Raw genomic sequence first — 16,300 nt, 5'->3', positions numbered from 1 at the left:
GAGTTATCTTTTGTGCTTCAATGCAGAAAACGACGTTCTGTTAAAAAAATAAGTGAAATGACAGCATTTTTACCACAAATTTGCTGCGCATATACAAAAATGGTGTCGCCCACATTATTATTTTCCAGTAGATACGCCTTGTACAATCACTGGTTATAACTTGTGAAGTGCAAAATTGGCCGTAAGGTAATTAGTTAAAAACTCACTGAGTAAATTGCAGTAGTTAATCAATCATGTATTTTGATTTCTCGTGGAAATAATGTCTGCCCCTTTGAGTAATTCAGCTCAAAAGCTAGAATTGTGTTATCTGCCACATGCGATATTCAAAAATTGCAGATAGAATTCTCAGAAACACCCAGCATAGTAAGTATAGAGAGAATTTCGTAGCCAAAGGTTAACACGTTAGAGCCAGAGGTTAAAGTGGGCTCTGTGTCTCATATCTTGTAGGGATGTACGTGACTACTAGCCACCTAATAATTTGCGCCCCATTTACACAAAACAGCTCTTGCGCTAGAACTACTAGTAAGAGCAGCTGCCAGCCGATCACCATGGTGGAAATATTAGAGAACTTTAGAATAGGGGCCCCAAAGAAATAGCGTTGAAGCCACTGCGCATGCTCCAGACCCAAGCTACGTTTGGGTATTGCGTCGGGCCCGCTATTTCACTAGAGAGTTTTAGAATAGGTGCCCCAAAAGTTTGAGGCCCCAAAAATATTTGCGGGTGTTAGCGTTGGGGCACGCAGGGGTGAAGAATCTTAGAATAGGGCTTTGCGTTTGCTGATAGCATCTTGCGCTGACAGCGCCACTGCGGCGTCAAGGAAAGGCTATTAGAAATAATTAAATAAGGTATAACATTTTATGATAAGTGTAATAATTTTGACTTTCGTGTTTGCGCGTTTAGTTACAATTTAGAAGCTATTCTATTAGCATCAAGGAATTAGTTGCGCATAGTTTTGAGTAACCAACTTTATGTGTCTTCACCAGCCAAGCTAAGCTGTGTTAGGCCAACGAGCCATAAAATCCATAATCGAATTCGGAATGAGCGGCGTCTAATGAATCAATCTTCATAACACAGTTGAGAGAAAGCGATAACCGCACTCACTTCTCCTAGCTTGCGAACTTCACGCGCTACCACGAATCGAACCCAGTGTGGTGCTAGGTTAGAGCCATCGCTTCGATGGGCGCCACCATCTTTGTTGACGAAAATCTTTCGGGGCAGCTTTTGGGGTTCCCCCTAAATCAGTGAAATAGCGTGCACGACGCAAAACCCAACGCAGTTAGTGTCTCGCGCAGGCGCAGTTGCTTCGACGCTATTTCTTTTGGGCCCCAAACGTTTGGGGCTCCTATCCTAAATCTCTCTACTGATTTAGCGGGTGCCCCAAACGCTGCCCCAAAAGCTTGGCGTGAAGAAACATGGCAGCACCCATCAAAGCGACGGCTCTAACCTCGCACCAAACTGGACTCGATTCGTGGTAACACGTGAAGTTCGCAAGTTAGGTGAAGTGGCTGTGATTGTCGCTTTCTCTCAACAAGCGTGCGTTATGAAGATTGATCCAATAGACAATGCTGATTCCGAATTCGATTGTCGATTTCATGGCTCGTAGGCCTAACGCGGTTTAACTTGGATGGTGCAGGCAGCTCAATTTGGTTACGCAAAACTAAACGCAACTAATTGCTTGCTCCTAATAGAATAACCTGTAAATCATAATTAAACGGGAAAACATGAATGTCAATATTACTCTTATCGTAAAATGGTATGTAGTATTTTGATATTTATAATAGCTTTTGTTTGACGCCGTTGTGGCGCTGCAAGCGCAAGACGCTATCGGCAAACGCGAAGCCCTATTCTAAAACTCTTCACTCTTGCATGCCCAAACGTTACCATCCCGAAAGCTCTTTGGGGCCCCAAACCTTTGGGGCACCTATTTTAAAATTCTCTACTAGCAAAAGCAGGCGGCCAATGGTAAAGAGCGCTTACGAACGAAAAGCTTTCCGCATCCGGCCCCTGCTTTTTGTGGCGATGACGTCAGCAGAGATTTCAGTGTTGTTTTCTTCAATGTACGTTCGTAGAACACAAATAAAATGGCATAACCGAGTTGTTTGATTGGCGTTAGGCTCCTTCACGGGAAACCATCTGTAGAACAGTGGCCGCATTTAGGGCATACAAGTGGACTGGCATAATGTAACAATTTCTTTCACTCAATTCTATTTTTTTCTTACCATCTACTGTTCACTGCTCCTCGATGCCGTTCACAACCTGCGCGGAGCGCGGCTCCGACGAAGCGCGAAGGGGAACAGCAATCGGAATAGATTCGCTATGTTATTCCGGACCTGTTCTCACACTTCTTTTCCTTCTTAAACCAGTGGCACGCCGCGAAACAAAGAAGTGACCATTCTTTCCTGACACCTTCGGGTGGGGTTGTTGGAGAATAATATTGTACATATGCCTCGTAGAGGATGTGCGAACGACAAGAAATGACTCTCAAATGGCAACTTGCGTCTGTGTGCCGCCTTAATTTTCAATGTACAATGCTATTTTTAACAAACGTGTCTCCTATACAATGGTCGCGGAGGGCATATCTGCCTTATAATGCAACCTACATAAACACAGATGACTTAATTAGAGCAGATTTGATTTATGCAATTAACCTGATTGGCCTTGGTTATTTCACTTTCTGCTTTTGTTTTTATTTTCCCGGGACTACATATAATGTTCTTGAAAGCCAAGGTTATTTCGGGCCTTTTGTGTTTGTCTCGTGGTTGAAGGTGCTGAACTCGCTTCAATAAATGTAGTATCTTAAAACACCGGCTAATCGAACACTGTAAGAGGTGGAGCTGTACGCAAAACTTAAAGAAAGGGAGTGCGCGCCAAATGCATGACAATACTGCAAAGACAGACGCTGGGTCAGGAAAGCTTCAGGAAACTTTCTCAGGGGAATGTGGACGTTGGCGCGAAGGCGTACTTGTCAGTGACAAAAATAATGTGAACGAAAAGCACTTGAGCGTACAGTCGATATACATGTACAAAACCTAAATTGCTTCTTGAGGTGATCGGTGCTTGTATCACCCCTACTATGTGATTGTTGTGATTTATATATTACGTGGGAGCTAGCTAGGTTGATTAATTTATTCAGTTTAAAGTCCTTAAGCAACGCACGGACTATTGGAGATGCCCAGTGCAGAACTCTGGATTATTTTGACCATCTGCATTTCTTTAACATGCCCCAGAAGCACGATACACGAGCTTTCGTATATACATTCCACATCCGTTGGAAAGCAGCGGCTGTAGCCTGGGATTGAACCCTCAACCTTGTGGTCAGCAGATGAACGCCATATTCACTACGCCACCCCGGTATATCGTGCTTCAGAAACGGCTTCTTGGGTTGTTAAACTATAAATTACATATATATGTCACAGAAGCTCCTGTGTGTTTTGCAACCAGGTTGTTCAACGAAACCACAACAAAACTTCTCAACCTTAGCTCATAGCCTTTGCAATTTGCTTTGCGTTCTTTCATTATTTGCTGAAAATGTAGCCCCACAAGTCTCTCAGATAAGACGTGTTTATTATGGTATCCACAAATTTAGCGCATAAACAGACAAAAAGGAAACATGTGCCACTATTTTCTTTTTACCGTCAATTATGCTACTCAGACCAATTTGCTGAATGATCTTACTTTACCGATCATATGTACTTTGTAGCCCAAGTCTTTGAAATGGGCAGGGAAAAGCTTCAAGTTGAGTGGAAGTCCCCACGGCTCAGAGTTTCCGATGATGCCCGATTGCATTCCTGCGAGAAATAAAAATAATCTCGTGAAGAAAGGGCCTGTTTTATACATACAATAATGGTAAACATTCGAACTAATGGAAAGTTATTTTTTTGGTTGAACGCAGTTGCAGTCACAATTTATAATTCAGATGGCAACACATATTCCTTTATTTTTAAACAAAGAATAGCAAGCTCGTTTGATGTGAATTGTCTCCAGTTTTGTACCATCAGAAAATACAGCAAAGTAACACTATCAGCCGATTTAAACATCGTGGTGTGTTGTCAAAAAGCAAAAAAAAAAGTGGAAGCAAATTTTCTGTAACACTGGCAAAATATGGTCCACGCGGCGTTCTAAACTTGGCCTTTGAATCCTGGGACTCAGCGTCTGTAAACCTGCTAACAGCGTACTCAGAATGACTTAGACTTCTCACGACAGGCTATAACAATGAAAAACTGCCGCAATCGCCGATACAACGCTTCCACTGAAACACTCCGTGAAAACTATGTGCTTCCTCGTTACCGAAGCCTCGACGTCCTTCGCAGACAAGCGTGACGTTTCAGGTACCACGGCTCTAGTGCATTACGGCCTCGTGGTGCTGTTGACCTTACAATGCAATTAAGTTTGACCGCAATGTCAAGCTTGGTTGGGTAGCATTGCTTGAGCGGGCCCGACAACTCTCCACGTGCCCAGAGATCCTCCATGCAGGTTTCAGCTAGAAGCAAGAGAAGACGCGCGGTGTCGCATACGTACAGAGCTGTAGTTAATCCCCGAGCTTCATCAATACTTACGTTATGCGTGAAGAATGGGTGGTATTCCTTTCTTGCTTTATTTGAACGTGCTGTATTCTTCCTAATCCCGCCTTTTTGTTTGTGCCGTGTCTATAAGCTTGCTAAAACCTATCAAAAGGTCGCCGCTATATGGCTTATTCACTGCCTATTTTTGTACAGGTGCAATGTTGGCATTTCAATTTGTTTTGTTCGCTGCGCTGATAAAAAAAGGTTTCACTTAAGTGCCAAATAAGAGGCACACCAGTTGTTCTCGTCGCAGGAATAACGTTGAACCACCGCCAATGAATCAGACCCAATTGACATTATGGAACACACAATTTAAATGACTACCAAAATAAACTTACGGTTTTGAACCCGTCTGCTTGTGCTCAACGTCTATCAGTGCATTATGCGATAAATGGGGAGACTGTGTCGTGCTCCACGAGAGCAAAGCAGTACGGCAACATTTTGCTCCCATGACACTGTGATGTTTCGTGATAGAGGCTTTCGTTTCATGTTTCTTGTGTTGTCGTAATCGAACTCTTTGGTACTCTCACTATAGGGCCAATAAATGACCTTAGTATAACATATCAATTACGCTGTTATGTGTCTACTGCTCTACCGTAACCAAACACAGCCACAGTTAACCTTCATCTACAAAAACTGCACATCTACTAGCGGTGAGTTCCCTGAAATGCGAGTTGAATTAAATAATCACGGGTTCTCACCTGTCCTGATTGGATACAATCCAGAAAGCAGCGCAGCCCTTGAAGGTGTGCAGAGTTGCATGGTGTAATAGTTGTCAAGAATAATTCCCTCTGAAGCAAGAACGTCGAGGTTGGGCGTTGGAATTTGGTTTGATCCATGGAAGCTAACGTCATTCCAGCCCTGCGTGGTGTTACAATGGCAATCTATCAACACTGACGTATTCAACAAGAACATTTATTTTCAACTGTGGACGCATTGCATGGAACGCTTCATTAGAAGTCCGGAAATGCTCAACTCTAAGGACCTACAGAACAGACAAACCATGATAGAAAGCAGTGCCCACTGCAACGAATAGCACGGAAGCAGTGAGGGGGCTACTTTCAGATTCAACAGCGCTCAATTCACCCTCTGGTACAACAGAGAGTCAACGATAGAGTGCAACGCATTGCTCAGCCGCTATTTTGGGTATCAGCTTATTTTTCTGCGAAGATATTCCAATAAAATGTGCGTATGTGCCAATGCATAACCAAGTGTGACTGCTGAACGCGAGGCACCGATTAAATTCGTCTACAAAGCACGTTATTTCATTTGTATTAAAGACAAGATGTCAAACCCAAGCCCCCTATTCCAGGCAGTTTTGCGGTTAGACTCTACCTTTTGTACATTCCTGCTGCACAGTAGTCAATACTTGAGCATAAAATGAAAACAAAGAGAGAAAATTTGATAGGAGAAAGGTGAAGTCGGCCTGAGCGACACGACTGACCTGCTACTCTGCACAGGGTTGGGGTAATGGACAGAGACAGGGTTTGAAGACGAAGGTGTCATATCGAAGATGATGATGGTAGCTTCACCACATCTCTACTGCTTTTGTGCAATGCGCACGTGCATATTTTCTGGCACATCCAATTTGGCGGGGAAAAGTCGAGGCTATGGGAGCGTAGCCAGGCGACCGTCCACAGCTGCTCTCGCCCAAGGTGCATTAGAGCGAGGCAGCCACTGTAGATTAAGGGTATACATATTAAATTGTGCATGCTATGTTCGGGGAAACGCACGACAGATCTTTTTCACAGAGCTGGCGCTTAGAGCGTGCAACTTCATGCGATGGTGTGCAGTTGTTGAGCGAGCAGATTCCCTTGTTGGGCAGAATGATGAAGCGAGTGCCAGTACTTCAGGAAAAAAATGTCAAGAACTCATGTTTAAGAAATTTAGCAATCCTACACTGCGTAACTTCATGTCAAAGCGTGGATTTGGAAGCGTTTCTTGGCAAAAGCACTTTATCGCTGTTTTTATTTCGTGAGATTTCTAAACCTTTGTCACATGTAACGCAAAACCAAGCAGCCGCAACCTGCCTTTACTTGAAAAAATTATTCCGGAGGAGATAAGGAAAAAAGTTTAGTGCGCTCAAGATGGCACTCAATCAAGTTAAGTTATCTCATTTTCGGTCTTGTTTCCGAACTTCATTCGGAACATTACCACTTTCGGTGCTTTATTGTTCTATGTCGTCTAAACGAGGTCTGACTCCCTTGCTCTCTATCTTCGAATGTGAAGCACTTTGTCTCTCAGCCCACCTTACATATAGTATAATGAATATATAGGATGAGAAGACACAGATGTCGCTTTCTTTATGTGTATTCACTGTAAAACGACGTCTGCCGGCACCACTTGAAATACCTTGGCGCAATTTCAAGGCCCCTGCGCCCTATTACTGATTATTTTTAGCAGTTCAGCTGTTATTTCGTAAGACGCAGTTCTTACGTTGTCAACTGCACGACAGAGCTGGTCAGTTGCTAGCCGTTTCACTTGGCCACGTTCAAGGGAGCGTGGGCACGCTTCCAAAGCCATTAGCATGGGAGTGGTTCGCAGCGTTATATGTCAATCTACAAGCTGTACTCCCTGGTAAGAACTAGGACCAGGTAGACATTTAGAATGAGCGCAATCTTTGCAGCCACAGATTTCTTCTATTTCAATATGTACGCATATATAAGTTAGCGAAAGATTGCAGTTAGGCCTTGGTGACGAAGCAGAAGCATTTTTACATTGCTGAAGTAAAAAAAAATTGGAGGAAGCTTAAGGTTCACCTTTAAGAGGGGAACGCGATAGCATTCAAAGATCCCTGTCTGCTTCTCGCACTTCCCTGCAACTGAAGCGTATCTAACCGTAATGTTTACCGGGAAACACTCACGGCAAACGCTATGCACGCAGGCAGGCTTTCTGGCAGAAACACGGCCTCTTGCGTGTGCCGTGATGAAAGGATGGATGGATGTATGGATGGATGTTATGAGCGTCCCCTTTGGAACGGAGTGGTGGGTTGCTCCACCAAGCGGTTGTTATTTTATTTCCTAATGTCATACGTATGTTAAAAAAGAAAAAAAAATAAGCCCGAAGAAATATTCCCATAACCAATGTTTCTAAACCCCTGTTAAGAACATTGTTTTTGTACGCCTCCGTTATTTGTATTTCCCCTACTTTTCTTCCACCAATCTATTATTTTTTTCCTCTTCTTCTTCTTTCTCCTTTTATTCCCTTTACCCCTTTCCCCAGCACAGGGTAGCCAGCCGGTACCTACACTGGCTAACCTCCCTGTCTTTCCTCTCCTTTGTCTCCTCCTCCTCCTTCCAATCGCTTCTTACGAATCTCTATTGCAGACATGTTTACTTTCTCCCTGCTCTCACTGAACCCAAGGGCTTCAAGGAGGCCAGTGAACCGCTGGGGAGGTATTTTCACATTCGAATAAAACATGCTCCATCGTTTCCCTAGCTTTATCTCGCTTTATAAGTGCGTGTTCTAAGGCATCCTGATCTCGCTTCGAAAAGTAGTGAGCTTCCCTTTGAGTTATCATAAATTGTTTCTTTCCTGGGGCCTTATAACGTAAAACTATTCCAATATGTTTTTATTCCCATCTCCTGATGCCAACCTTGCGTAACCGCCGACTCAAGCATCGGGCGTTCACCCGCAGGGTTGTCTGAAGAGACCGATCAGACGCTATCCTCGTTCACAGGAGACTACTGTTGTTTGCTTGAAAAGAAAATACCATTGCCTGCACTGAGCGGCTTGTCTTATCTAATTGGCTCCCAAGTCGTGAGGAGCACGCTAAAGTGGAGAGGAATTCGATGGCGCCGAGCCAGTGCAGTGAATATCGATAAACGGATGATGAGGGTGGTGCCGGCGTCTGCGATTGGTCCACTTTCCTTCACTTAGCTTGCGGTGGCTGGTCGAAAATCGCAGCGGCATGCAGCGGAAGCTTAAGAATGACGCTAAAACGGATCATCAATAAAGAAGAGTTGGTAGAACGAGGCAGTAAACGTGCCGAAAGTGCTCGAAAACGTTACACGGCCACGCAAAAAGTTTTATTGTACGCAATTAAACCCATGATCTCCGGCAGGTGCGAGTAGCCAGTACCTAGATCGGCGGCAGCCATCTTTTATTCCTTTCGGAACGGGGCAGCCTGCCGCTATTCAGAAGAAAATTCAGTTTTATTCGGTATAATAATATATCTTTAACGCGTACACGTCACTTCGACGCGGTGAGTTTTTGCAATTTTGTGACGCCGGGTGACAGGCAGGTGAAGTGGGTACAGCCCGAAATGTTTTGACCAATAGCCAAAGGCTAATGGCGAAAAGGCGTCGAATCAGAAATAACTAGTTTGCTTTTGCTCGGTCAAATGATGCATAATCCGTGTGTACAGGTTATATCAGATGGGGAGCTATCGCGGTTTCTGTGACGTCACGTGACAGACAGGCGGAGTGGGGGTGGTCCAAAAAGTATTTGACGAATCGCGGAGGGCTGATTGCAGAATTGGAATAAAAAAGTTTGGAATAGTTTTACGTTATAGCGCCCCTGATTTCCTTTTTTCCTGTTAAGTAGTTACTCATAGCAGGCTTATTTCCGTTGCCGCCACTCATGAGATTATCTCAGCCTCTCTGACTTTTCACTTGACGTTCTTTGTTGCTGTATTGCTCACCATATAGGCCCCATATTTGCTGGTAAGCTTCCTAGTTCTTTTACTCCACAGTGAATCAATGTCATTTCTGTACAAATGCCTGAACGCTCTACCTGCCCGTTTGCCTCAGTCGTTCTTCATAATTCATTTTACTGTGAGCTTTCCTCATTTCAAAACTTGTCCAGCCCATATCACCCTGCGCAGCTTCATTTGTAGTTTTCCCGTGAGCGCCCAATGCGAGGCGTCTCACTGACCTTGGGCTGCCAGCAAGTTCTGATTGTATCCTTGATTGTATCCCTGATTTCAAGCAAACGACCGCATTTCCAAATCTAAGTCCTGGAACCATTACACCTTTCCACATAACCCGGAGCACCTCGTACCTATTGTATCCCGATATCGCTGTGTGTTTCATTATGGCCGCATTTCTCTTCCCCTTTACTGTTATTGTTTATTTCTTGTGCTTCCATATATCTATTGCCTTCGTTTGTTCACATACCAAGGTACTTATATTGTTTTACGCGAGGTATTTCCTGCCTTGTATTGTCAATGTCTGTTCGCTGTTTTTCATTCAATACCTTACGACCTGATTTTTTAATGCTAAATTTCATACCTAACTTAGCACCTTCCTGTCAACAGATATGAGCCAAACGTTGCATATCACTTTGCTTGTTAGCTAGCAACACAATTTCGTCCGTATAAAACAAATCAGTAAGCTGCTGCTCTACTACTGTATTACCCTGTTTGTATGAGAGATTAAACTCGGTATTATTTCTTTCTAGCGCCCTCTCCATCCTCACCACGTACATCATAAACAGCAGTGGGGATAAAGGGCACCCCTGCCTCAGTCCCTTGTTGATACCAACGTTCTCCTCGCTCCTCAACCCTTCTCATTCAACGCAAACGGCATGTTCGAGGTAAACCTCTCTCAAAAGCTGTAGACAATCGTCGCCAAAGCCTTCCCCTTCCAGAATATCCCACAAGATGTAGCGGTCTACGTCGTCATACGCTCCTGTAATGTCTAAAAAGGCAACATATAACAATCTTCTTCCTACTCTACAAATAAGGTAGTATCCAAACGCCTACCTACGCTGAAGCCATTGTGAAGTTCTCGCAAAATGCCATTATTCTCTGCCCATGCTTGCAGATTTAACTCAATTGCCTGCATTGCTAACCTGTATATTACCGATGTAATATACAGGTCTATACGTTCTACATGAGTGATTTCTATCTTTCTCCCCCTCACCTTTGTAAATTAAATTGATTCTACATTGTCGTGAAATGTCTGGTATTCGTCTATCTTTTAAAGTTTTTTCCACTGCTTTCACCAGAGCTTCCTTACTTTTTGGTCCTAGATCATTAATCAGCCTAACGGGAACTTCGTCTAGCCCTGTGGCTGTGCGCTTAGGAATTTTCTCTTCGGCTTTCTTTCAGTAGAAATTTGTCAGCTCCAGCTCCTTTTACACTCCGGTCTCTTTCGTGCTCTTTTTTTCTTCAAACACAACCTGGTCATTGCGTTGGAAATATTCGGCTGTTATTTTTCGGATGTAATTTAATGCCGCGACCCCCTCCAGTTTGTTTCCATCTTCGTCTAGGATAAGTTGTATTGTTCCAGACTTCCTGCCTAATAATTTTATGTGGTTCCAAAATATTCGAGGTGCGGCCTTCTTCTTATCACGCTCGTCTGACAAGCAACGTTCACTTTCCTCTTTTATCTTTGCTTGCACCAGTATTCCAAACATAGATTTTTTCTCCCGGTATATTTCCTCTTTTCTCGCTACTTCATCATGTGGCAAGTGCGCTTTTTTGCCTGCCTTTTCTCTCGTAATGCTGTCGTGCGGCGATCGCTTGTCGTACCTCCCTCTTCCACCAGCTTTACGGTTTCTTCCCAACGAACATGTTGCTTCTTTTCCGTATTTCTGTCGTTGTTATAATTAGAAGCTTACTACATTGCAGCTCTTTGCTTGGCCATTTGCCAAGTTCTTCCTCGACTCTTGTGAATATATTGGTTAGTTGTTCAGTGTTCAAATTTGGACTGGCCGTTTTGCACTCCTTGCTCTCCTTCCCAACTGGATGTCCCATCTTCAACATAATGCGTTTATGGTCACTCCCTATGCTGCTGTACGCTTCCTCGTCAATGACTATTTCGCTCAACTTTTCATCAATTCTTTCTATCATCAGACAGTAGTCAATTGTCGATTGTCGGTTTCCTACTTCCCACGTGCTCTGCCCGTCACACTTGGGCTCTGTATTCACGATAACGAGGCTATGTTGTTCACAAAGATCAATCATCACTGACTTCCGTTGTGTCGGTATAGCTATCTAGATCCTCTATGTGGACATTCATGCCACCTAATAGGATAATATCGGCATCATTCTAGAAACTCCTAATATCAGCATTTAGGCATTCCACTAACTCTTGATTCTTTTCTGTGCAGTTATTTACGGTCCACAAATACGTTGTGGTGGTGGTGGTGGTGTTGTTGCAGCAGGCGGGGTTAGCATGGCATACACAGCCGGCAACTGTTCCGCCTCAGCCTCCTGTGAGTCTCATCATGTGCGTCACCAGGCGTCGAAGAGCATCCAGCTTTTTATGCGAAGCATACTAGCCGCACAACCACGCTCTTCCTTGCTGCGCCGCGCGCGGCCGCGTAGCTACCATATGACGTCATAACAGCTGCAAAAGCGGAGGCTCAACTCGCGCGCTCGCTTGCGGCCGCGTAGCTACATAGCCGGGTCTCAGCTCGTGCGCTCGCCTGCATGAGTTGTTTCTTCGTCTAGCCGAACCAAATATAGCCAAGCAACAGCAGTTCACCAGGCTAAACAGTGGTTCAACAACTAAAATAAAGGCTAGTATGCTTCGCATCCTGGGCTTAACCTTAGCTAAGCCACAGCCAGTTTTTTCACCTATGTTTCTCTCATTCTTTTTGATAACTCCTGATTGCAATTTCTATGTATGCATATATGTTTATATACTATATATGCAATTTCAAAGCCCTGTACTTGGATGCCAACTTTTTTGAACTCTTCATCCATTCTGTGTCTGCGATATTGAGGTACAGATATTTGAGCACTTCCACCACCGATTTATTTTCATTCATGTTTTGAGTTTTTCTTGATAAACTACCTTTGCTCAGAGTTTCCCCACTTCAAAAGAAGCCCAACCCAAGTCATCCTTCATTGCCTCATTTCTGGTTTTAGTTCAAGCCCTAAATGCCAATCAGCCCACCCAGTTCTAGTTAACGTCGAACTACGAAAAGATCTCTGATTTTTTGCACAGAATGGCATTTGCGAACATTGCCGCTGGCATCACTACCATTCGCCGAATTCTTTCGCACCACCTCATATTTATTGTAGCACCAAAACGCTGTTTCATTATAGCTGCAATCCACTTCATCCTTAAATTTTCTTGGTGGATGTGCGTGCATGTACTGTTCCTGTTTTGTGTATCCTGGCAGGTGCTTATAATGCCTAACTATGTGCATGACTTGCTGTTGAACTGATATCACGTTACTACACGTCTCTTCAATAAGCATAATATTTTCCAATTCCCCCGCGCTAAAGTTGAGGTCTAGATATGTCATTTCATTGCGGAATGCATATGCAAGTACCCGTGAATCCCCTGCATTGCCTATTGGTATGTCACACGCATACATCAGCCCATGGGTACTCTCTTCCACCACTGTCCGTTACGGTTGTAAGATAAATAAAAACTTCACGTACCATTTTTGAGTGGTGCTCCTATTCTCCTAACGCAAATTTTCAACAGCAACAAAGGCAGAGGGTATAGTAGCGTCAATTATCGTTGAATTGCAAATAGTTTTCCTCATTTCTCGTCTTCCCAAGTGATTTATACTCGGTTGTATAACGCTGACACCATAATCTTCTCGTTCGTTATTCATCTATTTCGACTCAATTAAATTTTTATACGCTTCAAGATATCATCCTCTAAATGTACGCCTGGAGTGAATTCATTCTATAGACCCTTGAACATATCATTTTTATTCACCCACTTTACCAGCTCTAATTTTCTCGATTACATTGCTTTTCTGTAAACTGACACGTTGCAGTGGCGGTGAAGGACCACAGTAGTGCACCATAAGTAACGAAATCAACTGTTTATCGAGCCGACCGGGGCCCATTAAAACAAGTAACAGTCAGAACAATGATAAGGGCGAGCACATTCGCCGCTCGTTGAACTCGGATCTGCGGGTCAGACGCAACGGATATTTATACCTGACACATGGAAATTTCCAGCGGAATCGCTGGTTCGCGCACAAGTCCTCGTATGCACAACACTATCCGTGTCACACATGCAATCTGATTACAAAAGGTACGGCAAAAACACAGAAAAGGTGGAATCGGCCAGAAGAATAGAGAATGTTCTGATATATGCAGGTGCGGCCTGCACCGACTGATGATGTTTCACAGTCGTTAGCCGGTGAAAAGCGGTCACCGGAGAAAGATAAAGAAGTACATGGCAATATCACCGATTCGGCTCTAAGTGGTCTTTAAGAGCGCGTATTATTGTTTTTGCGCTTATAGATTAGAATCATCCGGCTTTCATGGCGCCCAATGGAAATCTTTATTTTAACCACTTGGTCTTTGGTACTATAGTAAGCTGTGCAACGTTCTTTAGACGCACCTGTTTGATCTGCTGTATTGGCATTTCTTCGTTTCCTACTATCGTTTTCTTACAGACTTTTCTTGTACTTTCTTTTGAAATGTTAGAAGTTTCCTGGATCTGTCGGATGCTGGAGCTTTATTTTCTTTCAAATTTATCACAAATAACCTCTCACATTCTAGCCACTATTTTCGGTGTCCCTCGCTTTAGCCACGCCATGGCCGCTACGCCACCACAGCGACTTTTTCAGTTACCTTCCCAGTTCTCTTTCTTTTAACAACGGTAAGTCATTCGCACAAGTCATAACATGAACGGGAGAGGGACTATACGTACTCGTTAGTGACTTATTCTCCAAATTAGATTTTTGAAGGACCGAGAAGCGGGCGAGTTGGAACCTATGTATTTTAGGGCGGCGCACTTAAAACCGAAACACGAGAAGAATACAGGACAAGTGCTTTGTGTCCTGTATTCAGCGCTTGTCCCGTGTTCTTTCTCGTTTTTATGTGCGCTGTCTATGACTGGTATAGTTTGTTTCTCCAGAAACTGCTAGAACACGAGATGCGTATTGCAAATCAGATACTTGCCATGTCGTCCGCCAAAACGAAGACGATATGTGGCCGAGAAGAGCAGACCGCAGGCAAGAACTCCCCACATAACAATGCGAGGGCGAGTACTGTAGAAAACGTTCTCCGGATCGCAGTGTGATGGTAAGGCTGTGGCTCTTGCAGGAACATTATCCTACGTTAGCTTGTATGTAATTACTAATAAAGCAAACAAAAAAGACGGGGTTTTAAGAAGTTCCAGATATTTGGGGCAGAAAAGTTGTTAGACCAGTTGTCGTGATTCGTTAAGTTCACAAGCTCAATCCTTAGCAGTCTCTGCGCTCACCCGTGCCAGCAGCCTGAGTATACGTGCCTCACTCAGCTATCTAATCGCTTGTGCCCCACAATAGGTCTGTAGTTGTGAACGGCTTCTTTTTCTATTTTACTCTTTGCATCTGTGCTGCGCCGCTATCGTACGGTGACACTTGGAAGATCGGACATGTAAACCCGATTTGCTTGAGTTCTTCTCGTCCCATTTGCAGTTAGGCATGCGCCGTAGTGGCGGCGGTTAGCAATTCCAGGGATGCACACGGTTATATTTTTCAGCCTTGAAAGCCACATTCGTGCAGAAGCTGTTTGGAAGCGTTCGGCAAAAGCGAAAATCCAATGTAGGTGCATTAGGTGTCAGGCACGTTTCAACCCACGCTGAAGAGCTATTAGTTTCATCATATATCTTTGATTTTATCGCGATAAAAAAATGAACCGATGTTACTTGTCTATTACACCTGGTAAAATAGTGCAGAGCTTATTCCGAACAGCAAATGGTTATCTTAAGTAATTAGCACCCATAAAAATCAATTATATTCAATGTGTTTACACGTGCAGTTTTCAGCAAGAAACTTACCCCTGAGAAGAGTCTTGCATTTTTCTGCCACGGTTCACAGTCAACTGCTCGTGTTCTTTAACCTTCATGCAGAAAGCCTCTTCAAGACGCGGTGCTTGTGTATCTAATCACAAAAGCACGTGGACGAGGTCTAGCAGGGACGTTATCGCAACCAATAAAGAAACACTTCAGAAGTACGGGAGATACCAAGCGCACATGGTAAACAGAATAGGATAGACAAGCGCTGATTAAAAGATGGCCGGTTTAAAGACAGAATAAGCCAGTGGTCTGTGCAATCTTTCCATTCGAGGTTCACATGTTTTCAGTAAACCGAGTTTAGAGACAAGCAACTGGTTATTAAATGTGGGGAACGGAGGTGGAGATGAAAAAACAAGAATGATATCTTCAAGCCTGGATAGCTGCAACATGTGCTTCACAATTGCCCTGCCTACGTGCAGGAGCCGCACATTGTTACGTTTTCGTTGGTAAGCACAGGCAGACACACGTTATCGAGGGGTACAGTTATGGATTCATGGCGTGACAGAACGGCGGCAATAACAGCTACAAGGTCTGCCTTTCACCATTTGCACAGCACTGGGCTGGGCTCGATGTTTTCAGGAAACCCCTGCCTTGTGTTTTCATTGCACATATCTTTCCGGTCGCTATCGTGTTTCAGAATTTTTTTCCTCATGTTTCCTTCTTCATCTTAACACAGCGATAAAGCGCACTAGCTCAGGCCCCGTCTTCTGTGAAAGAGGGTGGCGACAAATAGCCACCTAGCGTTCTCGGACTAATCAGACTTTACATTTATTGAAGTCGTGCACTTTGAGTACCTCAACTTTGGATTATTTATCGTCATTACAAGCTCTAGCTCTATACTGGGATAAAGAAAGGGAGAAACAAGGAAAGGCAGGGAGGTTACCGAGACACACGTCTGGTTCCATATTGTGAAGCTACCTATGCCTGTGACGAGCCTAGCTCCATCTCTTCCCTGCTTTTTTCCAGCAATGCTCCAAAATTATCTCGCTTTTCTCGATCGCTGACAAATTAATGCTTACATCAGCTTTGAAT

The 16,300-nt window shown here is 43.9% G+C and overlaps 1 protein-coding gene across 3 annotated transcripts in view; it reads right to left on the bottom strand.

Moving 5' to 3' along the window:
* LOC126542600 (arylsulfatase B-like) overlaps positions 1–15,322 on the bottom strand; it is a 35,581-nt gene extending 20,259 nt beyond the window's left edge. The window contains exons 1-4 of one of the 3 annotated variants that reach the window (XM_055077127.2): positions 15,251–15,322; positions 14,389–14,565; positions 5,264–5,423; positions 3,676–3,788 (exon numbers count right to left, since the gene is read on the bottom strand). In XM_055077127.2, coding sequence (XP_054933102.1) covers positions 3,676–3,788; positions 5,264–5,423; positions 14,389–14,538 — 423 coding nt within the window. In that variant the 5' untranslated portion in view covers positions 14,539–14,565; positions 15,251–15,322. Of the gene's footprint in view, positions 1–3,675; positions 3,789–5,263; positions 5,424–14,388; positions 15,130–15,250 lie in introns of those variants that run through there. The other 2 variants (XM_055077128.2, XM_055077126.2) reach the window with 2 other exon arrangements.
* Between the last annotated feature and the right edge of the window lie 978 nt (positions 15,323–16,300).

Source organism: Dermacentor andersoni, chromosome 2, assembly GCF_023375885.2.
Source record: "Dermacentor andersoni chromosome 2, qqDerAnde1_hic_scaffold, whole genome shotgun sequence".
NCBI lineage: Eukaryota > Metazoa > Arthropoda > Arachnida > Ixodida > Ixodidae > Dermacentor > Dermacentor andersoni.
This window is presented reverse-complemented; position numbering and strand designations above follow the sequence as displayed.